At 38.0% G+C, this 25,295-nt stretch overlaps 1 protein-coding gene across 6 annotated transcripts in view; it reads left to right on the top strand.

Annotated features, from left to right (window-relative positions):
* Nucleotides 1-25,295, top strand: part of FAM184B (family with sequence similarity 184 member B) — a 46,991-nt gene that overhangs the window by 5,343 nt on the left and 16,353 nt on the right. For 5 of the 6 annotated variants that reach the window (XR_005104572.1, XM_037390042.1, XM_037390022.1 and 2 more), the window contains exons 2-4: nucleotides 14,982-15,743; nucleotides 21,974-22,048; nucleotides 23,236-23,346. Coding sequence is in view for 5 of the 6 variants with exons in the window: in XM_037390042.1 (XP_037245939.1) it covers nucleotides 14,982-15,743; nucleotides 21,974-22,048; nucleotides 23,236-23,346 (948 nt within the window). In the remaining variant the exon portion in view is untranslated. The remainder of the gene's footprint in view (nucleotides 1-14,981; nucleotides 15,744-21,973; nucleotides 22,049-23,235; nucleotides 23,347-25,295) is intronic. The other variant, XM_037390034.1, reaches the window with a different exon arrangement.

The raw sequence follows: 25,295 nt of genomic DNA, 5'->3' as shown, positions 1-25,295 counted from the left end.
TTCGAGATACCGATGAAGAAGTATTTTTATTGAGAGTAGATACCCTCAAACTCATTTTCCCTAGGGGTTCATCTGACACTATATTGAGAATTTGGGAGTCTTGTTGTAAGAAGCACGTTTTAAATTCCAGTATTTCTGGTCAAGTAGATTGTTAGTCAAAAAATCAAGCAGTCTAGCAAGAATTTTGTGTATGTATGATTGGATACTGTCTTGACAGAGGAAGAGAGTGCCATTGCAAGGAAAAATTAATTGCTGATAAAACACAATTATGAACCCTTTTTTTCCTTCAGGGGAAAGAAATGTTGAAGCGGAGCAAGTGTGCCTAGGCAAATGTTCCTTAATGACTATGTGGAACAGTTGAAAATGTTAAACATACTGGCTACTTACCACCATCAGTCACCAGGAAGTTTATTGCCCCTCAGATCAATCAGCAGGGTAGAAAATATGAACATTATTAAATAAGCTTCAGTGGAAAATCAGCCAGATAAGCAACACCCACTTTGATTTATGACTTAAGAAAGGGTGTCTGACTTTTGCACAGAAGTGTATGCTCATATTTATTTCTATTATTTTCATTCTGCAGGTGGAAATTTACAGAAGAATTAGCAAGTGGCCTGGTCTGTGTGTGAGGGTATAGACAGTTTACACCACTCCAGTGTCTTTTGGGATGGCTATATATTAGATCTTTTAACCTCTCCTGGTTTATTTACTGTTTTAAAAAATGGCTGATATGTTTAGGAATGAAATGGGATCAAATTCTGATGGCTTATTCTGGAAGCACCTAACAGCTGAGCAACCGTAACAGAGCACTCCTGTTGTCTACTCATGTTCCTAATTGAAATAAGTTGCCTTTTCCACATTGTTTAAGCTAAGTTTATTGACCTTATTTATTGTGATGTGTTAACAGTACTCAGTAACCAATGCTTACAGTGGCTCAGATGATGTGCAGTTAGTTGTTATGCTGCCAGAGCTCTCCTGTGTGCTTGAGGCTTTTTGATCTCAGTTCTCTAGAGAGGTATTCAATATTCTACAGAAATGAAGCAAAATGGAACAGCATAAAAACTAGGATCGTGGTTTTGGAGCAACAGTGTTTTTCCTTTGGGCGAGGAATATAAAAACTGGTTTCCATGTAGGCAAAGAGAGAGAACCTTTTTATAAAGCTTTGTATAAAGCTGCTTAAATTATGTACTAACAAGACTAACAGTCAACTATCAGTATCCCCATCTACTTTATGTTGTATTTGTTTTCATGATTTTTTGGTAAGATTTTTTATCAGGATTTCAAAGTTAGCATTGTTTTTGCCTACCAGCTGACAAAAATGTGTGAACTAAGATTTCTTGTAATCACAATGTTTTCCTTAGAGAACTATAAAAGGGAATTCCAGGATCATAAAATATGTGTGCAATGTCATATAATTGTGTTGTTCAACTAGTTGAAAGCAGTATTAAAGCCACTATTTCTAACCGGAAGGGATCTAGCATCTTATTATTTGGATGGCTAGAAATTGTCATTTAAATTAATTCAAGGGATGAAAATGACATCTGTGTATTGGAATTACCTTGTTACCATGAGAATTTACCATTGACTATACCAAGTTTGCAGATAATCTGATGGCTTTATTAACTGACAGCTACTTTTATAATGGAAACGGCATACTAAATTCACATCACTGTTTCAAGGAACCCTAGTAAATGTTTATATACAAAATATTGTGCATTTTATTAGTATGCACATTACAGACAATAGGTAATAGGACTATCTAGCAATCCATTAATTGCACAAAAGAAAATTGCAAGGTTATAATTTTTTCATGTCCTATCTTTTCTTCATGGGTAATGTATAAAACTACCCTTTTCAGTGACACTGTAACTGCATCTCTCTCCTAACATTTTCTTCAAGCAGTAAGCAGATGCCGTTATTTTACAATTAAGAAAATTATACCTGAGTTAGAAGTCAATGCCAACTCAGCTTGAGATGTTCTTCCTTAAATATTATAAAGCTGTGTATTTAGGCTTTTGAGCACTTCAGCATTGTGTATGGTATATAAAATACTTTTTTAATGTGAAGTATCTTTTTTTCTTCCCCAAAGTCACGTACATCTTCATTAGGTAAAAGAGTGTTTGTGTTTTATTAAAACAGCTGTTACATTAAGGTAGAACTACCTCTGTTGCCACCTCTACAGTCAGATCTTAAGCACATTAGCTATCTCACTGTAACCATTCACTTGTTTTTCCTGCTTTTACACAACCAGACTGTCTCTGTGTGTGGTGCTAAAGACCACTTTGTGCTTTTAGTAGGAACAGATAGGCATGTGAGCTTGTCTTGCATAAAGCCATCCAGCACCGGCACTGACTTAATTTATCCTGCCTCCCAGTGGGGCACAGTAGCTCAGGCTTGGCTGTGCTGGTTCAGACTTGACATTTTACTTAATGTATATTCATTTGTCTTCCAAAGGTCTCGGAAGCAACAAAACACATATAACCCAATTACTGAGGAAATACTGCCTTTATTCATAAAGAAATTACAAACTGATTGTTTTCAAATAGGGAGTTTTTTCTCAATGTTCTTGGTGAAATTCATCTGAAGTAAGATTGTACCTTTTTAATGTAGTTGTCATTCAGAACTTTGTATGACTTGGCCTTTAGGCACTTAAACACAGTTTTAACTTAAATCAGGTTACTGCCAGAGAAGTCTTCTGTTTTAATTATGTTTGGAAGCTACAGCATTTGGTTGTGACTATGCACTGACATTTAGAGGGTTCTATAAGAGCTACTTTGAGATGTAAATCTAAGATTACATAATATTCTGCTTTTTTCATGCAGGAAGAGAGAACTACTAGAATCTGTTAACAGGGCTGTTAAGAACTATAGCTGGTACTTTTAAACGTTTTTACAGTGTTTAAATGTTGTTACTAGGATGATGATATAACTTAGTATTTCATGAGAATAGTAAACTGTCTCAAAACTACATGACTTTGCAATGTGTCTGCAGTGCATTGCCACTACACTCTTGGCAATACACCTTACAGTCCTTGTCCCCTCGTTTTTGGGGTGAGGCATGTGTATTGGAGAACAGCACAGCTCCCTGCCCACTTGTGCACCCAGAGGTGTGAATTCAGGCAACGTGTGGCCCAGGGAGTATAGTCAAGTCAGAGTAGTGACAGGTGCCTCTTCGCTATCCAGTGCACTCATTGTTCATGATATAAACACGATGCTGTCAGTTTTGTGGGGCTTAAAGCTTTAAACTCCAATGCTTAAAAATTTAACATTAAAACAATTAAAAATTAATGTAAGCATTAATATTTGGACTAGAATTATCATGGAATTATAGAATGGTTTGGGTTGGAAGAGACCTTTAAAGGCCATCTAGTCCAATACCCCTGCAATCAGTAGGGACATCTTCAGCTAAATTTGGTTGCTCAGAGACCTGCTGTGTTTTTTCAGACCAGTTTAAATTTTGCATACTGTTTCCACTTGTTCTGTCAATCAATGGTAGTTAAATTTTCTTGGTATTGTGATCGTCAGTGCAATCTCAGGAGGTGTCCAGTATGTGCTTAATATGCGTATTGATTCACAGGTCCAAAACCAGATTTTAGTGACTAAATATTCTTTATTGTCGGCGCCGGGTGTACAGGGGATCCTTCCACCAATCGTACACACCCAAAGGGGCAGATTATCTTATATTTATATAATGAAACAATGAATATTCAATTAACGCCTATACATATTCATTACCTGAATCTGCCTACCGTCACTTCATATGCTAATTAGCTTCACGCTTGCGCAGATTCTTCCAAAAATTGTGGGCCGGGGTCTTTAGAATGTGGGCAGTGGTCTATGGGAGGAAGGCCGTAGGTCTTCCTCATGGTGTACTTTTCACCTTAGGTCTCAAAAGTGATGAGTTGGCAGACTTGTAGAAATCTTTCCCAGGGTTTTACAATACCCCTCGTAATTTTACTCAAGGCCATCCTGCTGTCCCGTTATCTCCTTGGTAGGGCAGCTTGCTTTGCAGATAAGGAGGACAGCTCCCCTTGCAGAGATTTGCAACTTTCTTGCCAGAACAGTCTATATGATCTTTCAGACATTTTAACCCCTTTGTTGCTATACAATTACAAGCTTATTTATGCATTAAAATGAATATTGGTTTATGAATACAAACTTGACCATATTATTTACAGCTTATTCACATCAGTATGCTTAATGGAAGTGTGAGTAGTCGCTGTATTCAGTCTACCTCCATTTTGCTGTGATGAGTATTTGGGTAAAAATTACATGGGTACATGAGTAATAGTGTAGTGTTATGATGTGTATTATTATATAGCCCTTTACAGAATAATATGTTGATTCTGGCTCCTGCAATACTACTTTGAAAGGGAGGAGGGAAACTGCAAGAAAAATATCTTTGAAAAACCACTGTATGCTGAGGTCCGCCTGAGCCAGTAGCTTGTCTCTGGTGGTGCCCAGAGAGTTAGAGGAATATGCCGTGCCTCTAGTGCACTTGTGTAAAGTGCCACCTCCAAGCTGTTTTGTAGTTCATATGTTGGAAAAGGTGATGCGTGATCATTTGCTATTTGCCTTCCTCATTATACTTTTGACTGTAGGGATGTCACAGAGGAGATTCAGTTTGCGATTAAGATACTTTACCATTCATGTGTACTGTATGTCCAAGCTGCCAATGTAATCAGTAGAGCCTAGAGAGTAATTTAGTAGACCAACCATTAGGGGTTGAACTCAGTTTTATGACCTAGCTAAAAGTAGTGTCATTTGAGAACTGAGCATCATCTGCCTAGTTGCTGAAAAGCACAGTTATCCTGCAAAGCCTGTGGCATATTTGTAAACTCCTGTGTGGATGTTTATGTGCCTGTGGCATCCCAAAGGGCACCAGATCTCTGACATTAGGCAAGTGAGTCAGGACCTAGGTGTCTACCTCAGTGAGCTGAATCACTCTTTGGTCTCTGCAGCTTTACTGACTGGATCTCTGTTGATGGACTATAATGGGAGTTTACTTAAATGGAACACCAGTGAACACCTAAATCCCAGTATTTTAATCTCTAACAAAGTTACGTTCCCTTCTTAGCTGTGTCTCTTTCAGAGCTGGAGAGTCATGCTTTGTTGTGTTACTTCCATGCAAGAAGCTTTTATCATGGTTGATTATTCTTGTTGCTTTTTGGTATACCTTTTTTAAGTTCAATTAGACTCTGCTTAAGGGTGGGGGACAACCATAACCGCATGCTATATATGAAATGTGAATGAATTGTAGACTTACAGTTGTGATATAGGGAGGTTTTTTTTATTTGTTCTGCATTTCTTGCTTAGAAGTCCTATTACCTAGCTGAGTTCTGTCTTCATTGTCTGTTTTATAGCTTCAAAATTTCTTTTCTGAGCAGATTTAGATTCTGCCAGTATGTATGGAAAATATAGATTTGCTCTGTTAAAGTACATTATATTACCTTAATCTGCACTGAAATTTATCTGTCTATCATGTATGTGCTTGTGAGGTTCTTCTGCAATTCCTGTAGTCAACTACCACTTTGATACTAAATTCTTTCTCAAAATTTCAATGGATGTATTCAGTAGGATAGCTGCTAGTACAGGAGAGACTCTTTCCACAATCTCTGTTCTAAAAACAGACTACTCTCTCAAAGTAGACAATATCTTTTGTCATAACAAAGCAAGAGTATGAACTGCATACTGTTAGAATGAGAAAGGCAACTGAAATCTCCACAGCCCCTAGAATACTGTGCTTTTCTTTTTCTAAAGTGTATGCATAATAAACTGAGAAGAAAAAAATAACAACCCTTTTGTTAACAGAGTAGTGGCAGAGGCTCTGTGAAACTTTCATATATATTCCCACTGTTGAATTTGCTTACAGCAGCAAAGAACTTTAAATGTTGGTGCCTGCAGTAGTAGAAACTGGTATTATTAATTCATGGATACCTGAGGGGTTTGATAGCTTCTTTTCTTAATTAGCAAAGTATGTAGAACACGTAAAGACATCTTTTTACAGTTTAAAAAATCCTCTATCAGAATTTCACCTGTGAACTACTAGAAAGTAAGAAATTGATCCAATCTGTATAATGCTTTAGCCTGGCTTAGGAAGAAACAGAGCTCATTTTATCTATGCTTGTCACAGATCTACATGGAGGGGAAAACCTGCAGTAAACATTGTTTTTTAAAAATAATTTATAATATTTGTCTCCACAAAAAGATGTATGATGTATTTGGTCGGGAAAATCTGTTTAACCCTGGGCTGTAATTAATTGAACAGTTCTACAGCTTATATTTGCAAGATTACCAAATTCTACTGTATTTAAAGTAAGGAAATACTTTAATAAGAATCAAGTGAGAACTTGCTTTACAAATTTTTTTACTGCATTTATTGTAAAATAGGACAATGTTGCTTTGTCATGATCTGTAACAAGAATTTAAAAGATGTTTTGGCAGGATAAAGTTTCAGATAAATATCATTAGACACAAAGCAACTCTTTGATAGCCCTGAACATATGTCTGCATTTAGACTCCGTAAAGATCTTTAAAAATCTGGGATGTAATGAAACATTTTCACAAACCTGAGTATTAATTTGGCAAATTCCATCACAACTGTATGTAGATCTGGTTAATGAGACTCATTAGCTCATATTTTTGAAGCACAATAGAGATCAAGCTTCTGGGATATAAACCTATAAAGGTCTTCTATCAAGTTCTTGATCTGTAACAAAAATCAGACAGCTAAATTACCAGTGAATTACATGGAAATAAAGACTTTTTATTCCTTCTATTGACACAGAATTGTTGACTTCACTGTCAGACAGACAGAGGGCATAGATATGAATGTGGCTTGTGTCAAACTTCTGTTTCTTGCATGTTATCTTATCTGAAACGGCTTCATAAGATGGAGTTGAACTCATCCAGGACTGTAAAAGCCTAAGAGATTTGTGGCGGTATTTGAGATCTTAAGGAGTTATGCAATAATTTTGCCAAGACATAGATTAGAAAAGGTGAACAGAAAGGACTCTAAAATCAAACAATTTGGTCTTTCTGATTGTCTACATATGTGTGTGTGTTGATGTACATTGACTTATCAATGAATAAGCATCATCTTTTAAAGTGTTTTCATCTAGTTCTGTGGGGTTTGACAGACATTTTACTTAATTTAACTTTTACTGAAAAGTAATGTGATTCTCACTGACAGCATTTGAATACAGCTTAACCTGATAAATACACTCAGGATGAATTTGATTGACCTCAGGGAGAACTAGAACTAGAAATGTATTTCGTGTAAATGTCATGCTGACTGATTTTATTTATTCTAGTTTTTAATTGCATACAAAATCTACAAAAAATAATAGTGCTTTTGCTATTAAAGCTTTGCAAAATTATGTCAAAGCTATGTAGAAAATGGTTTTGACAGATAAGATACAAAATGAGTAACTGTAAAAAAAGTTTGTAACATCATATTGTAGGGAGGCAGATACTACAAAGATCTGAGCTAGTTTGCATTATTTCATATGTTAATTAATGACCTAGAAGTAAAAAGAAACAACATATTAAAATTAACAGGTGATACTAATTTAGAGAGAGTCATAAGCACCTAAATAAGATGGAATGAAAAAAGGAATATAGATGGATGACAAAATAAACTGCATTCAGTTTGGAAAAAAGCTTGTTTTTCCAAAATCATGCATCAAAGCAGATGTGCATGGTATATGTGTGTTCAGTATCTGTTTTGGTTTGTAAAGTGTTGGTAAAACAACATGAAGTGTGTATGCAGAAATGAAGTTGATGTGAAGTGAGACATTAGGGCAGGATGGAGAGAAACCACAGAGAACATAGAAACAGAAGACAATGAATCTGTTTTGGCCTTTGAGAATTGAAACTTTTCTCTTCCCTTTGTACGGGACTCTGTCCCGGCTCTATAGAAAAAGGAAGAGCTGGGAAGTCAGGAAGGAACAATAACAAAACAACTGAACACCTGAAGCAATTCACTTCTATTACCTGCATTGCAAAGGGAAACGTTATCTTTTGGAGGCACCTGTCTCGCTCCTTTGGCTAACCTGTATTAGATGTGTAATGATTAAATGGATGATGTTAGGTGAGATGAATCCTGATTCTTGCATGCAGGAAAAGATTCTTCTGAGAATGAAATGCATAGGGGTTTTCTCATTGTTTCCTTGCAGTAATTACTAGTGGCCTCCTCTGCCCTTCCTCTGTTGTAGCTGTGTTTCAGAACAACCTTATTTCTCTCAGAGTGACCATGTCAGACTGGAGGAATCTTTAATCTTTCCATGACTGTCTAAGAAGACCTATTTCTTGAGGTGCTGAGGAGGCACTGCTTACAACCAGAGTCACAGCAGGTGGATTTGTGACCAGTGTAAAGAGAAGGGATTACTGAAATTTCTTCTGGAACTATTTTTAATAAACTGCATGTTAGTTTCCCAGCAGAGGAGTCTCTATCTAGAATTACCTTTTGTGATTCTACAGTATTTTTTTGCTTTGCTGAAATTTTTGAGATGTGGTATTCATGCCTTTTTTAGCACCTGCTCTGCTTGTTGGAAACGTTCTTGCAATATACTTTTATTTTCCTAATTCTTAAGTTGCCTGGCAATTATTCTTCTTAGCTTATTAGAAACTATAAAATACAAATGAGGGAGACCTGGATGTCTCTTTAGCAAAATTTAGGCCAGGGCTAAATTTATGTTTGATTGCACTTGAGAGATCAAGTGCAATACATAGGCGACTAAACTAAGGTTTTCTATGCTCAGTGTTGCACCCTACTAGACAGAAAAAAAATGAAGTAAAAAATGGGAACAAATAAATGTGCCTGTGGAATTTATTGCATAGAATTTAAACTAAAAGGGTGAAAAAACCCCGGAGAGGCAGAAAAAGGAAACAAAACACGCCCAAAGAGTTAAGAAAGATGTAGACATTTTATGCTGGTAGTTTCTTGATACATTTTAGTATCTCAGTGTAGTTTTTTGACTGACAGTAATACATGGTACATGTAGGAAAAAGGGCAATACATTCAAATTTTAAGAATGTAATATCAACTTTCCCTCTTCTGGTCTGAATCTCTAGATAAGGAAAACCACAAGTATTATGGATACTGCGGGACATTCAGGAGAGTGAGACATTGCACAGTGAGCTTCTGCCCAAAAGACATCAGATTTCATATGGAGCGCCCCCCACCCACCCCTCCAGAATCTGAAAGGCTTTATTACCATGGTTGGAGCAGTGGATGAAAGCATTTAGATTAACCCTGCACTAAAAGAGAATCTCCTGAAGCAAAGTCCTTTTTTAGTATAGTAATTAGGATTCATTCTGGTGCAGGGCACAAGTGATGCAGCTCTTCTGAAGCCTAAAGAGCTGTGGAAACCACCTTGGGTTGTTGTGGCCAACATAGGTGAGAGCTGGTGGCTGAACTCGAGCTAAGGCAATGTCAAGCCAGTTGCATATGTTTGCAGCATGACGCTGGGATATCTGGTCTGGCTTTTCATGGAAATTGCATCCTCAAAGCTCCTTAGTTTCCGAGTATAGCTTCCAGAGCTAAAAGCAGACATACTGTTTCCAGTCAGAGGCTGGCACTTTGAGCTGTAGCTGGATTCTCAGCTCTTACTTTGAGCTCATCAAGTCCACTGAACGTAAGTTGGCCCTGAAGTCTTTGCAGCTCTGACTCTTAATTTGTTGTCCATGCCCAGTCCACATGAATAGACAGAAGTTTGAGGGTTGGGAAATACTGGAAAAATACTTTTAATCACTTGACAGTGAAAGGCTTGAAAAAAGGTGTTTTTATTGTTTTGTAAATGAAAGTCAACACTGTTATGGTCTGTGTTGAGTCAAGGTAATTTTAATGTACTGCCACAGTTAGTGGATAAATGAACCATGAACTGTGTGTATTTCTTATAAAAAGAAATGTATTTCATAGCATTTTTCTAAAGAGTTGGATGGTAGTAAGCTATGTAATCAGAAAGCTCACAAAACAAACATTTGTTATTTCTCTCCACAAATCCAGCTTTGAAAACAAACTTATTCCAGCTGAAGCTGACCTTTCATTTGAGTGGAAAATAAATTACTTCAGCTTGTGTTTTTGCAAGATGCTGAAGTCAACTAAAAAATCATAAGGCAAATTAAAAAACACCCTTAAAAATATAAACAAAATTCCTTGTGTTTTAAAGATATTTTTGTAATTTTAGGTTCTGAAACACTTCTGGATGTTTGGAGTGCCGATTGTTTTAAATCTTCTCTCGTACTACACATTTATGTGTTAACTATTTCTGCAACTATTTGGATGCGTCAAATTATTTGTGTGGTTTCAGGAAGCCACAGAGGACACAAGGAGAGATTTGAGACTTAGTTCATGAGTTCCCTGGTCATATGTTACAGCAGTATCATTCAGCTGCGTAGTGGGTTTGCATGGTAAGGTTTCAGTAGCAAGGGGGCTACAGGAGTGGCTTCTGTGAGAAGATGCCAGAAGTTTCTTCCATGTCCAATGGAGCCAATGTCAGCCAGTTCCCAGGCGGACCCACCACTGGCCAAGGCTGAGCTAAGTAGCAGCGGTGGTAGCACCTTGGGGGTAACATATTAAGAAGGTGTGAGGAAGGGGGGAACTGCAGCGGAAGAAAGGAGTGAGAATATGTGAGAGCAACAACTGCAGACACCCAGGTCAGTGCAGGAGGGGCTCCAGGCATCAGAGCCGAGATTCCCCGGCAGCCCATGGTGAAGCCCACAGTGAGACAGGCTGTGCCCCTCAGCCCTTGGAGGGTAACAGTGGAGCAGGTCCCCACCTGCAGCCCATGGAGGACCCCACACTGGAGCAGGTGGATGCCTGAAGGAGGCTGTGACCCTGTGGGTGGTCTGTGCTTGGAGCAGCCTCCTGGCACGACCTGTGGGGAGAGGAGCCCACACTGGAGCAGGTTTGCTGGCAGGACCTGTGACCCCACGGGGGAGCCAGGCTGGAGTAGTGTGTGAACTGCAGCTAGTGGTAAGGACTCACAGTGGAGAAATTCATGGAGAACTGCCTCCCATGGGAGGGACCCCACACGGGAGCAGGGAAGGAGTGTGAGGAGGAAGGAGCAGCAGAAACAACATGTGATGAACTGACCACAACCCCCATTCCCTGTTCCCCTGCGCCACTCAGGGGAAGGAGGTAGAGAAATTGGGAGTGGAGTTAAGCCTGGGAAGAAGGGAGGGGTGGGGGGAAGGTGTTTTTTTCTGATTTGAATGGTAATAAATTAAACTAATTTCCCCAAGTTGAGCCTGTTTGACCATGACAGTAATTACTGAGTGATCTCCCTGTCCTTATCTTGACCCACGAGCCTTTTGTTATATTTTCTCTCCCCTGTCTGGGTGAGGAGGAGAGTGAAAGAGCAGTTTCAGTGGACACCTGGCATTCAGCCAGGGTCAAACCACCACAAGCTGAAATCAGCATAGATGTAAAATTGGATCAGCACTGTAGATAGTCATAGCCTAGCAGAAAAGGCCTTACTCTGTGTAAGCACTGCTCAGCAGTAATGAAGACATGCCTGCGTTATCAAGTTTCCAGCACAAATCCAAAACGTAGCCCCATACTAGCTGCTAAGAAGAAAATTGACTCTATCCCAGCCAAAACTAGTGCAGAGAATGAATGAATAAATTGTGGGAGTTTGTTTTATTTTCTAACCTGTATAGTTAATGACTAGAGAAGGCTAAGGGATAGAGAGCCATTTCTTTCAATAACTGAACTTACTTTTAATAATTTAGCTGTCCTTTGCTTTAAATTGGAGTCCCTTTCGAGGCTGACATGTTTGGATACCTCACTCTGCTTTGGTCTGCTTGGGAAGTAGACAAGACAGAGTTCATAGAAACAAATTCACCTTCTAGTGAAGGTAAGATACTACTGCTAGTGAGAAGGAGATGGTGCTGTCACCTGGCATCAGTGAGCCTCTGGCAAGTTAATTAGCAATGGAAATTTGTCTCCTTCCCTGCTTTGTTGAGGGTGCTGCCAGGAGTACCCTATTTGGCACTCCTTCCAGGGCCTTTTCTCATTCTTAAGTTTCTTTTTTTTATCTTCTTTTAGCCCTTTCTCTCTCAGGAGGGATTTGTGTCCACTATCTTGGGCCCGATGGAAGAACTCTTATAATCTTTTGATTTTCTCTGATTCTTCTTACCATCCTCACTCTTCATCTTCCATACCAAACTGTCTCACTTCTTATTCAGCTAGTATAGCAACCTGCTAGAAACATTTTTTTCATTATCTTAGTCAGGTTCCTACAAGAGTAGTGTTTAACACTACTGTAGGAAAACAGAACAGTCTTTTTTGGTTTGAATGCTTTAGCTTTGTCTTCACTGAGGAGGTGCATGTTTTCTGTTATTTTACATCACCATGAAGAAAGAAAACACCATTTAGATTTACAGCATCTGGAGGATAAAATAGGACTAATAAGATGTATTCATATTCACTGCACTGTAAATGTTCAAGTATACGTTTGTAATAGTGTCTTATAACTCTCAGTTGCTTTAAATTCGGTACAGCATATCCCAGTACATGCAGTTTTGGAGAGCTGTAAGGAGGCAGTAGCCATTGGTATTATGTTGGTAACTAAGAGTAATGTATTGCTCTCTTCATTTGAAAGCAATTTTTTCTGTACTGTCAAACTGATCCATTTTAGAGCTGCTTTTAAAAAGCTGTTTATCAACACAACTGTTAAGAGGTTTATACCACAGTAGTCAGCAGTGTGTACACTCACAAGGTACAGATGCTGAAATAATTTTCCAGTATTTTTCCTTCAAGCACATAAAAGTCCCAGATTCATCTCACATAACTCCAGTCTGTTAAATGAGGTATCTGGAATAGGAATATAGTAGCTCTATTTGGTAGGGAGTGAAAGGCATGTGTGAGGGGCTCAAGTACAGAGCAGCAGCCCTCTAAAAATTAAATCTCTTAAGAAGGTTAAGATACTGAGGAATCAATTTCAGCATTCGAAGATTGAATTTAAGGGCATACATTTTCAAGTCAAAATTCTTCATTGTGGTTCTAGCCACTATTGAAGAGAAGTGTAGGAATAATAGCGCAGGGAGGTCAGTTTCTTCCATTCTTTTAGATAACTCAGGATGTTGGTGATGCTGTAATGCTCAGCGGAATTTGGGAAATCTCTATGATTTATGAAGTCAGACTTCAGAGGAACCCAAATTCCACCATCAGCGTGAACACACCATAATATGAGACAGGCAGTGCTGATTTACCACATAAATTAATCATTAAGAGTGGAAGTCTGTAAGTCACAAAGGCCAGATGTTCATCTCTGTTTTGCTGGTGGAATGAAACAGAAATGTGATCATCAACATCTAATCTAGTTAATTGAAGAGTTGCCCAAACTAATTCTGGTCATTCTAAACCCATGGGCAAAATTGATCTTCTCCTTGTATTTTTTAAGTCTGTCTCCTGAATGATTAAGAGAGGTTCATAGAATGAGTTTAGTTAGTGGGAAGAGGGAATCTGCTTGGTATGCTGCAATTATTTCTGTTTCAAAGGAAAAATGGTTAAAAAATAACAAAGAATTAACAGCATGTAATCTAAAGCCCAAAAACGTACATATCTAAATGTAGACAGTGAGTTCTTGTCTGCTTTTCTTCTGGAATATGATGTTGTTGTTTTCTTTTGTCACATATTTATCCAGAAAAGTATCCAGACCATGTTTTGCATTTGTGATGTTTTAAGGCTTCTATACTTAATTCATTACTGCCAGGGAGGAAGTTGACTACACACAAGATGTATTTTTGTGTTTGCTTTCATTTATGGATGACTGCAATTCAATATGTTACTCATATACAGATAGCCCAAAAAATGGTTAGACATAGCAAAGCAAATTGAATAATCCTGGAGACATCCTCAAGGTTTATGTAGCACAGACTACAGACTTGTGACACTTACTGTGGTCAAGGTGCCTTACTGGTCTCTCGGTTGAAGCTTTCCCTGAAGCAGGATTGAAGATTACAGGGCCAAAATTCTAGTATAAGAAAAGAATTAGTTGTGATCTTGTTTCTGTATTTATTTATGCACTCAGGACTATAATTTTTTTTAACATTATCTAGGAATCTTTTTCTTAACCACTATGGGCTCAGGCCAGACTGAAAGTTATCTGTCATAACTCATATACAAATTCCAAACCTAGCTTTGTAGAGCCGTAAGTTCTCTAAAAAACCACCAGCCAACCAAACAAGTGGAAAACCTTCACACATATTAATAGGTAATATATGGTTCTCCTTGAGTTAGATAGGTATGTCCAGTAGAAACTGGATTAGCCCCCATGTGTCCTAATGAGGGCCTGAAAAGACAAGCAGTCAAGTAATACCAATTTTGAAATGCTGACCAAGCTAACTTGCCAGGCATATGGCTTCCAGGAGTGCATCTTCAGTGGTGTTTTATTTTGAGTCAGGAGTGCAAAATTTAATCCTCCTTACAAACTTTTCTTTTGTTTACATCGCAGAGTGATTTTGGTCCACGTGAACTGCATGTCAGGACTTCAGGTTTCACTCTACAGATCTGCTACTACTGGTTTTTAGCACTTGCTAATGCTAAAGAGCATGTGAGAGGCAGTCCTCATGCACTGAAGGCTAGTTGAACTGGACTACAAATATTGAGTCAGTTACTAGAGAAGGTGCCCTATTTAATTTTTTGTGTTAGAGATCAAACTAGGGGCATGAATAACTTGCCAAGAGTAAAAAAGGAAATTTCTGACAAAAAGTGAAAAATAAATACTGTTTCTCACAGTATTGTCTTCCTTCCCTATAACACTTTGCAGTTTATAATTGTCCCTTCTGTTCCTAGAAAAAAACCAACAAAAAAAAAAAACAAACAAAAAAAACCCCTAACACAAAGAAACAAGAGTATTAAACTGTAGCAGTAATTCTCTTACAGCATTTAACACCTTGATAAATATAGTAACTGAATTCATGGCAACCATTCATCAGATAATTTAATTTCCTATTATTTTTCTTGTTCAACAGGTGATATATGCCCTCAACACTAAGAATGATGAACATGAGGCTAGTATACAGGCTCTGAGAGAGGCTCATGAAGAAGAAATTCAGCACGTTCTTGCTGAGACAAGGGAAACGATTCTCCAGTGTAAAAGCAAAGCTGAAGAAGAACAATTGCTGAGGAAACACATTCAGGCCCTTGAAATTGCAGTAGAACACCACAGGAGACTAAAGGAAAAAGCCTTGGCAGAGTTAACGCTCTGCAAGAAGCAGGTGGAAGGGAGGGAGCCGAGAGCAGAAGCAAACCAAGCACAGACAGTCCTTTCTACAGACACAGTAGATACCAATGCAGACTTTGAAAACAAGCTTCTACATTTAAATCAGGAGTCTGGTGGACTGCTAAATGAATGCAAAGCATCTGGGAGAGAAAATCTAGATAAAAAAGTAAATTTAGATGAAAAATACAGTGTGGAAGGACAGGCTCTAATAAATAAGATGGAAGACCTGAAGAGTGAGAACCAGAGAGCAACTGAAGAATATACACTGAAAACAAGCAAACTGCAAGCCTCTTATGAGAGGGAAAAAGAGACTTTGAAAAGAGCTATGCACCAATCTATAACAGAAACAAACAATTATCAGCAAAGAGAAATGGAGAAAAGGAAGAGCTCAGAGGCTGAGGAAGGTTTTTTGCTGCAGCACGTAAAGAAGCTGGAGGCAGACCTCGAGGAGAAAAGCCAGAAGATAAATGAGAGGAAGAAGCATTCCCAGAAAATGAAGGAAAGAATACAGGTAGAGTATGAGACTGTGATCCCTACCTCTGCCTATAAAGGTGCAAATTATAATTCTTCAGGGGAAGAAAGGTCTTTTAAATTTCACACAGAGTCAAATGCTTTGTAAGCAATAAAGCAGTTTCAGAGGCTTAGAAGACAAATAGGATGGACATAGTGCTGAAAGTTCTAGAGGAGGAGTTAAGATAATTAGTAGCTCATTTGGTGAACTCTTTGAACACTAGACTTTGTATTCCCTGAGGGAGGACAGAGGTAAAATTTGCCTATTGACTGAACAGAGATTTACCTAACAGGGTTAGATGAGAGACCTGAGCTAGCAAGTTGGGAATCAAGTGGCTTTTATTGTCTGACTCTTGCAACAGTGTCTTGTACCAAGTGACATTTAATGAAGTGTTCTTTACAGCTGTGAAGTTTTATGTGCTGTACCATGAGACTTTCACCATCAGTTTTCACTTCACACTTTGCCTGTCTACCCTAGCTGGTGTATGTCTCACACATCTGCAGCACAGCTCTGCAGCCCCTTTCTGCTTAACTGCATCATGTATCAGATGCAGTTTCAGAGGTTATAGAATCATAGAATCATTTAGGTTGGAAAAGACCTTTGAGATCATAAAGTCCAACCATTAACCCACAACTTCCAAGTCCATCACTAAACCATGCCTCTAAGCACCGTATCTACACATTTTTTGAACACCTCAAGGGATGGTAATTCCACCACCTCCCTGGGCAATGTTCCAATGCTTGACTGCCTTTTCAGTGAAGAAATATTTCCTAATATCCAATCTAAACTTCCCCTGGCATAACTTGAGGCCGTTTTGTCTTGTCCTATCGCTTGTTACTTGGGAGAAGACGCTGGCCTCCACCTCGCTGCAACCTCCTTTCAGGTAGTTGTAGAGAGCAATAAGGTCTCCCCTGAGCCTCCTCCTCTCCAGGCTAAACAACCCCACTTCCTCAGCTGCTCCTCATAAGACTTTTGCTCCAGACCCTTCACCAGCCCCGTTGCCCTTCTCTGGACATGCTTCAGCACCTCAATGTCTTTCTTGGAGTGAGGGGCCCAAAGCTGAGCACAGGATTCAATGTGCGGTCTCACCAGTGCCGCGTACAAGGGAACAATCACTTCCCTTATCCTGCTGGCCACACTGTTTCTGATACAAGCCAGGATGTTGGTGGCCTCCTTGGCCCCCTGGGCACACCACTGGCTCATGTTCAGCTGGCTGTCAACCAGCACTCCTAGGTCCTTTTTCACTGGGCGGCTTTTCAGCCACTCTTCCCCAAGCCTGTAGTGCTGCGTGGGGTTGTTGTGACCCAGGTGCAGGCCCTGGCACTTCTTGTTGAACCTCATAAAATTGGCCTCAGCCCATCAGTCCAGGCTGGCACATCATGGGCATCAGGGAAATCCATAATACCTGTTTCAATAAGGAAAAGTGTCCTGGCTCTGTAGAAGTTAGAAGCGATAGAGGGGAAGAGGGAAAGTAAGATCCTGATTTCTTGTGGGTACTTGAAGTAACATTCAGGAGAAATGAAGAATGGTAACATGAAAATTTATGCACATGGTTTACTGTTCTGTTTTATCATATAAAAAATCCAGTCTTTTAGGAATAAATAATGTAAACCATGATAGGAACTAGAAAGAAGAAGGTGGTGTCATTAGCAATTTGATTTATAAATTCAGTGTCATCTGGATAAAAGTGAAGTATTTTCTGAGTGACATGCTCAACTTGTACATTTCAGATCCTCTAAGTCTCTGGAATGAGGCTGATTTACACACCACTGGAGAATATTGCCTTGAATGTTAAAAGGGAGAGCCTCAGACTAGCATAAATCTGGAAGAAGGAAAATGGACACAATGTTATTTTCTGTTTCTCTTAAATAAAGTAGAAGTTTCTCCTTTCTAAATTGGCTACTTCTGATGCCCCCATTAAATACTACATTGGTTTCAGAATCCTGTGGACAATGGCAGACTGGGAAACAGAGATGTTTCATTAATCAGTAGTACCTCTGATCATTAGTAAATACTAGCGAGAATAGCTATTATAAGGCTTGAAAGATAAAACGACTGATGTTTAAGCAAGATGACTTTTCTGTTTTCCCCTTAGTGTATGCCAAGAGGTTCGAGATCTTTAGATGAAAGGTATCACATTAGTGCACATATGCAAAGATACAAAAGATGACAAGTTATTAAGTCTCATCTGTTCAGTCTGCTTTTGGAAGAATTTTGGCATATGCCAGAGGTGAAAGGATCAAGCTTACCTTTTAAGTTTTCAACTGTAGAGAGTGTTAAGTACAAGTTAGCTTTAACCCATGAGATTTTACTCAACATTCATATAGGAACAAATGGCAATTTTGTCCAAGTGAATATTGTAACATAACAGCATTATGTTAGACATCTGGCAACCAAGACTAGAACCTTCAGAAACAGAACATTAAATATGTTTCAAATTTTTGCTGTTAGTTATGGACAGACAATTCTCAGCAAAGTCTGTAGGAGCCAATTTTTCTGGTTTTAGGCATCTGTATTGTGGATTATGTTAACAAACTATTGTACTTCAGCAACTAGAAAAAAAATCAAACTAATATTCATTAACTTGTAGCGCAAGTTCTTGGGAAATTAATGGAAATATATCCTATTCCAAGTTCCGGATCATCTTGGACATCTGAGATTATCATATGGATTGTCTTAGTTACAGATGGTAACTCTTGATGAGCATTCGCTTTACAATGATACCTACTACATCTGAGGAAATGGCTCCACATTACAAATATTTTGGCAGCAGAGACATTTTAAGAGTATGGAAGAGCCAAAAATGCATTTCATCCAGCTCTGTAGGTGAAAGATTTATATCATGGAACTACACCAAGAGAAAAAATGACCATTTATTTCAGATGAGAAAAAAAGAACATATGTAATAAACATAGAAGTAATATCATGTATATTTTAGGATTTGGAAGTGTAGCTTAAGGGAACACAAGAAAAAATTCTGGGATCAAAAGGTATAGTGAAAAAAGTGGAGGAAGATCTAAGTGTAGTCAAAGAGAACTTCAAGTTCTCTTCACACACTTCAAGAGAAGGAAATAGTGGAAAAAAAGGTAGTGCGATGCTCATTAATGTCATTCTGAAGTATTTCCCTTGCTAGTAGTCACTCATGTTTGAAATTCCACAAGTTATGCTATTTGAAATGTAAATGTTGATACCACAGAAGATATGGAAACTATGTTGAATTCCCAAAACAAAGCTGTTAATGAAGTAGATGAACTGAAGCATCAAATAACACAACTGCAGCAAATGACTTGTACCAAACAGAGCCAGAACAGGAGTGGCTCTGAAGATGTGCAAAAGCTTAAACAGGTAGTTTGCTCTCAAATATGCTTCTGTAATGAAAACCTTAAAGAGAACAAGGTCCAAGACAGACTTCCTCTGTTGAGGTCAAGCTGGAATACTGATTTATGTTTTTTTTAAATATAGAAAACAGTTCTGAAAATCTATGCAGAAATAATACCAGGAATAAACTCAGTACAATGAGGAATGTATGTATCCTCAGAGTTCCCTCTGTGCAATTGTTCTGCTTAAACAGGTGTGCAGCCCTGAATCTTTTTTTGTATTTTTTTTAGTTCTACTAGAATATTGTTATGCTAGCTTTCTGGGAGATTAGGCCTGGTATCAGAGACATAAAGGAAAACCAAACTGTCCTTTGTACTTTTTCACAGCACTAAGGTGGCCATTGAGGAAGTCTGTATACTTTTTCGTAGAACTAAGGTGGCCCTTGAGGAAGTCTGTATGGTTAGGAGTGTTACACATCCAAACTCAAACCAGAACAGCGAAAACCCCACATTCCTAGACTACAGAAGAGGCATACAGCCCTGAATCACTACCATTCTACATTGTTAACTAAAATAAAGCCAGTATTCTTCAATGGAGCATATCCACCTAAATAGCATATTCAGTACAAAATAGACTACTGTGACCCGAGAATCGTACCCTGGTTTTGTCATCTTATATAGGTAGTGTGTTTTATAGACTATGGGAACTGTAGCTATTTAAAAAGAGAGTATGAACAAGAGACACTTGCTTTGTAAAGGCAAGCATCAGTCCATAAGGAAAAGACTTGTCTGAAGGAATAGCTGTTCAAAGGGCTGGAAGATCTTGTAATGAAGCATACAGAGGAAATCGAGCCAGTCTAAAACCTCATGGAAGCTGAAAGAAAATGTGGAAGGTAGGAATGTTCTTCTAATTATAGATGCTTTAATTCATCTGGTTTTAATCTTATTGGTGACAGTGACATCATTTGAATTATCCTCACTGGAGGCACTTTGAATTAACATAAAATGCAAGGGATTTTCTCGCTATGGTCTTACTGAAAAAGAAAAAAAAAAGGAGAAAAAGTCAAACTGATGTATTTCTGTGAAAAGCTCCACAGGCAGGAAAGTGAATTTATCCTTGATGTGATAAACCGCCTTCTTAGCAACACTTATCCTTGCATGATTTGCATGTTAGAGTTGGAGTGATTAATGTAAGGCCTCTCTTGAAGAAAAATGTATTGTAGGTGTATTCCAATTTCTGGCTTAAATTTCCATGGATTACTGCTGTGAAAGATTCAGATACATTAATTTAATCAAAAGTTTGCATTGTTTAGGCAGAGGTTCTAATTCTGCACAGTGTTGGTAAATGGATTCAGAGTGCAGCTGTTATGATGACTAGTTACAGACAAATACATGCAAATATATGTCCTGTTGCGACGGAGGGAAGACACAGTCACTCAATATGAGCAGACTTCGTTTATTGTACCTTACAGTCACCTTTTATGCCTTGTTATAATTAGCTCATACATATTACAAAAGTTAAGCTCATTATTGGTTAGTTGCCTAAATACCAAGCCTGCCCCTAGTTTCTCTTCTGTAGTTATCTGTTCCCACCTGCAACATTCTTTTCCCACCACAATCTTCCTGTTATATTTTTGCTTTACTTCAGATAAGCTGAGAGCGATGTGCATTTTTGTCCAGCCAGCTGGACTATGTCTATGTGACCCTTTTCAGCTAGCCAGTTATCCACAATGTCCTTCTTTCAGCCAGAAAGAATGCTCATCTTGTGGACCCAGAGAAGTTACCTGAACAATACCTTTTCTCAATGTGTTTTAAGTGGCTAAGATGTAATTTTTGTTGTTAGTATGCTTTAGCAGTGATTGGCTTAAGGGATTCTTCAAAGAATTTGTTTCATGAGAACTGCTGTCTGTGGCTTCACAGACAAATCCTTTGGCTTCAAGAAATTTGCAGTCTGTAATGTTTCTGTGCAGTAGCAACCTAAATGTTATAAGCACATGCTTTAATGCCTAGTGAAGCTTACAACTCACTGCATGCCCAAGTGGTTTGCCAAATTTGGGCATAAACTAAGGATTAATTTAGTTTCTGTCTCCTAATGTACTTGTGTGTTTGTCAGACATCTTGTAGACAGAAAAAAAAATCTGTTAGGGTCTGTAGAATTGGACAATCAGACTACTAGTCAAGTGTTCTTTAGACCCTTCTTGGCACTAAGAACTTCTACCCAGTTTACCCAGTTTTAATGCTACTATACCTTTCTGTGTTCAACATTTACTTGAGCATAGTCAAATCACTTGCTGACAAGTTGCGAAGTCATAAAAGGTGTGCAGCTCCTATCGCTAAATGTTGAACTTCATAGTACCTTCTAGGTTTTGGAGACTAGGAATTGTGTTAAGTGCTCATCAGAAAAATTCATTTCTGCCTATGAAACTGCTGGAATTTATGCTTTTATGCAATCTCATTTCTCAGAAAGGAACCTGTGTGAGTAAATTATTTTATCTGATTGTGAAAGTGCTCACATTTGATCAGTATGTGAAGATGCAGTGCTTCAAGATACGCAGTTAGGCTATGAAGTATAAGCCTTACGAAAAGAATCTTGCCTTTTATATTGTGTATTCTTTAATGTGAGTTTGTACAGGTGTACTTAAAATGATGCCAGGCTGAAACTCTTCATGTGAGTCAGATCAAATTTAAGTATTAAACATGAAAAAAGGCATTATAGTAGGCATTTATTGCTTATTGGCAATAAATATTATTGCTTATAACCATCTCTTCTTAGAGATTCATATTAATTAAATCAGAAGAATCTTGAGTTGTCAAAAAATACAATTACAATATTTTTCATTACTGCTATTTATATCCTCTGATGTAATTAAGGCCTGTAACAGCTGTTTGAAAATTATTATATTTATTTTCCAGACAGAAAAATTAAGATATAGAGAAGGAACCAGTTGGCAGCATTGCAGTGGGAATGGTGCAACACCTGATCTTCAGGTTTTAATCAGAAAGACCACTATATCCTCTCCTTTTCATATAGGCAGAACTAAAGCTAATTTCTCCTTTGCAATATTAATGTCTCTGTGTTTGATTCCATCCTTTTAATATCTACCTAACAGTACCTAAACTGTGAAATGCTAATGTATTCTCCTTTATTCAACTATGAATTGCAAGGAATATGTCACTATTTCCTGTGCTTCTGCTTACTAATATCATGGTATCCTCCCAATGATTATCACTTTCTTAGTTTTTAGGTACTTTCTCTGTCATATTGAATTCTGAAGTCATTGTGCTATAAAAATGGGGGTGGGGAGGGGCTGTGAGAAGGGGCTGTAGAGGATAGGACAGATGTTAAATTGCTATTTTTAATCTTCCTCCATTTGTAGTGTATGAAAATATGGTAGAATATTTTTTGAGTCAGCAAATCGGCAGAAATAGGAAGAGCAAGCACACTAATTAAAGTTTTTAATATATATTACTTCAGGACATTTCTAGAAGTTCCATATTCAGTCTTTCTACAGTAAATGCTCACATTTGCCACAAATGATTGCTACAAGCTCTTGGTCACTGTCCTGCATGCAGTATTACCACTGCTTTTTCAAAAACTATTTCAGCAATAAATGATTATGTAGTTTTCAGGGGGTTATTTTATTTTATTTTTACTTCCTCACTAGGATTTTCTTTATGGATGCTGTAAGATAGTAATCCCTTTGATTCCCTTTTCCAGTAATTGCCCATTAGTTAGTCATCTCATTAGGCATATGGTCAGTGTATATCTGTGTTTTTTCAGATCTTGTGGGTGATTCTTGCACAGTGAATTATTTTAGAACTCTTAACACCACTCAAGGGAAAACAATCTCACACTTCATGCTGTAGTTTTCCACCTCAGGGAAACTTTCCTTGAAAGATTGGGATTATGTGAGCTGTGTTGTCTAACACTAGTATTAACAATTTGGTTTGGTTCATTCTAATATTTGATTGAATAATACAGAATAAGACGGTAGCATGTATTAGTGTGTAACCTGCTCTATTATCTAGGTTGATGTAGAAGAAATGGTCTTTCTTTTTCATGCTGCATGTTTTGTCCCAGCTATTGCATGCTGCTCTTTTTCTTTTTTTTTTCTTTTTTTTTTCCTCTTTTTTTCTCTTTTTTTTTTTTTTTTTTTTTACTTTTTTTACTTTAGGAGCTCCAGATGCAGCTGGAGGAATTTAAAAGAAAATCTGAGTGTGAACTAAAGCAACTAGAGAAAGAGAAAGATGTCCTAACTGGGAAACTTCAAAACTCTTCACTTGAGGTAAACTGGCCATAAATGTAACCCAGTAATAAAAAGGCTTTTCATTTTTCCTCTCATCTGACGATTTCTTTATTAGATTTTAATCGTATTTGCTGTGACTATAATTCAAGAAAATATGCGAGGACTTTAGATAGAAATAACAGAAATTACTGCTCCTGAACATCTATGAATATTTTGACAAGCCTATTTGTTTTGATAAATTTCATTTGTTTGCCAGAACAAAAGCAGAATGCCTACAAGGCAGTTATATACACAAGTAAACAATGCACCTTTAAAATTTCTGACAAATGTGAATACATGTTTTCTCCCTCTCAAGTGTTCCCCTTTTGTGTTGTTCAGTTCTTTTCAGCAAATGCTGGCTGCTTTAAAATGTTGTGCAGGATATTTCCTTTTCTTCAGTTTGATCATGTGAAGTTTTTGCCTATGAACATTTTGATACTTTATCTTGTGGATAAGTTACAAAAAAACCCACTTTAACAGAACTGAAATCAGTGCCCTAGTGAAAAGTTCTGATGATGCTCAGTGCTGCATTTATTTTTCTACCCCAAGTATAGCATTACATTTGGTACCTTTTTCAGAAGAACAATGAAATGATTTGTGATTGTCCATTCTGGGAGATTATGGATGAATGGACTTGTTTTCACCATGAGAATTTGTCATCCATTTCATTGGATTATTTCCGGTCAATCCAGGTTTTGAGGGTCCAAGATTTGGTTAAGCAAAAGGAGGATATTCACAAATATACAAAATGTCTTCAGTCTAGTTCAAGAAAAAATAATGAACAACAGGAACTAAGTAGCTTACATTGTGGAACTACTGATTTACAGATAGCCACTGTTGTTCTAAGTGACTGTATAATTTTGATTGCTTTGAATCCCTACTGATTCTAAACAGTTTCACTTCCAGCAAGTTCAGTGGGAGCTTGCATGGCAACAGCTCTGCAAAAGTTGAAGACCTAGATCTTTCTCAGCTGGCATTTGTAGACTGTAAGTGGCCATAATAAGCTCTCTTTGAGTGTTCAAAGACAGAAAAAGGACAGATAGGCTCATCAGGGGGCTAACAAGATGTTGGCCCCCCTCTCCTGCCTGCTTCCGCTTTCCCACATGCCATTATTTCTGGTTGGTGCAGTGTGTTCCAGCAATCAGGGCATGTGTTGCGGTCATTTTCTCTCTCACACCTGCTCTTTCTCCCATTCATGCTATACTAGCTGTACAGGTTCTGAGCGCAGCGTGGTCTTTTTCCTTTCATATCTCCTGTAAAATAGATTTGTACATTCTGGTACCAAACAGTTGCATTCTGACATTCTATCCATTTCCAAGTCTTAGAAGTACAGAATTTAAGTGTAGTTCTTAATGTTCTTAAAGTTCTGGCTAAATCCTGTTTTTAGGATTCATTACACATTTCTGCATGCCACTGTTTTTTACAGGTTCTTCTCTGAGAGAATTTCAGGTCAATCCAACCTGTCTTGAGCTATCCAGAGTGACTTCTTTGCATCTAATGCAAAATATGGGTTCTCAGTAATTAGTCGTCTTTATTCTTTTCCAAATTACCCTAAATGTACCTTTTCCTAAAAAAAATCTTAGTGCATTCAAATCTGAAATTTACTGTGATATTCTGGCATCCCTGGGTAATGCCTGAAATACTGTTTTTGACGTGTGAGGGGGAGAGATGGAAGGAAGGAGTAGTGGCACTGTCCAATCTCATAGTATTGTGTATTTGCATGCAGGTTGTGTATTCCACTGAAAGGTCTCAAAGAAGTCAAAAGGCTTGTGACATGAAGCAATTATTCTTCAGATTTTGCAAATGGAAGAAGTAAGGCAGTGAGTCATCAAATTACTTTCCTTGAAGTCACACATTCAGGACAGAAAAATAGGAAAGAAGCCTGTGTTTCCTAACAGCTAGTCCTTTCATATCATGAGATCATGGTAAATACAGATAGTGGTGGGCAA

The sequence above is a fragment of the Falco rusticolus genome, chromosome 1 (assembly GCF_015220075.1).
Source record: "Falco rusticolus isolate bFalRus1 chromosome 1, bFalRus1.pri, whole genome shotgun sequence".
NCBI classification, from domain to species: domain Eukaryota; kingdom Metazoa; phylum Chordata; class Aves; order Falconiformes; family Falconidae; genus Falco; species Falco rusticolus.
The sequence above is the reverse complement of the archived record's forward strand: the minus strand, read 5'-3'. Positions and strand labels throughout refer to the sequence as shown.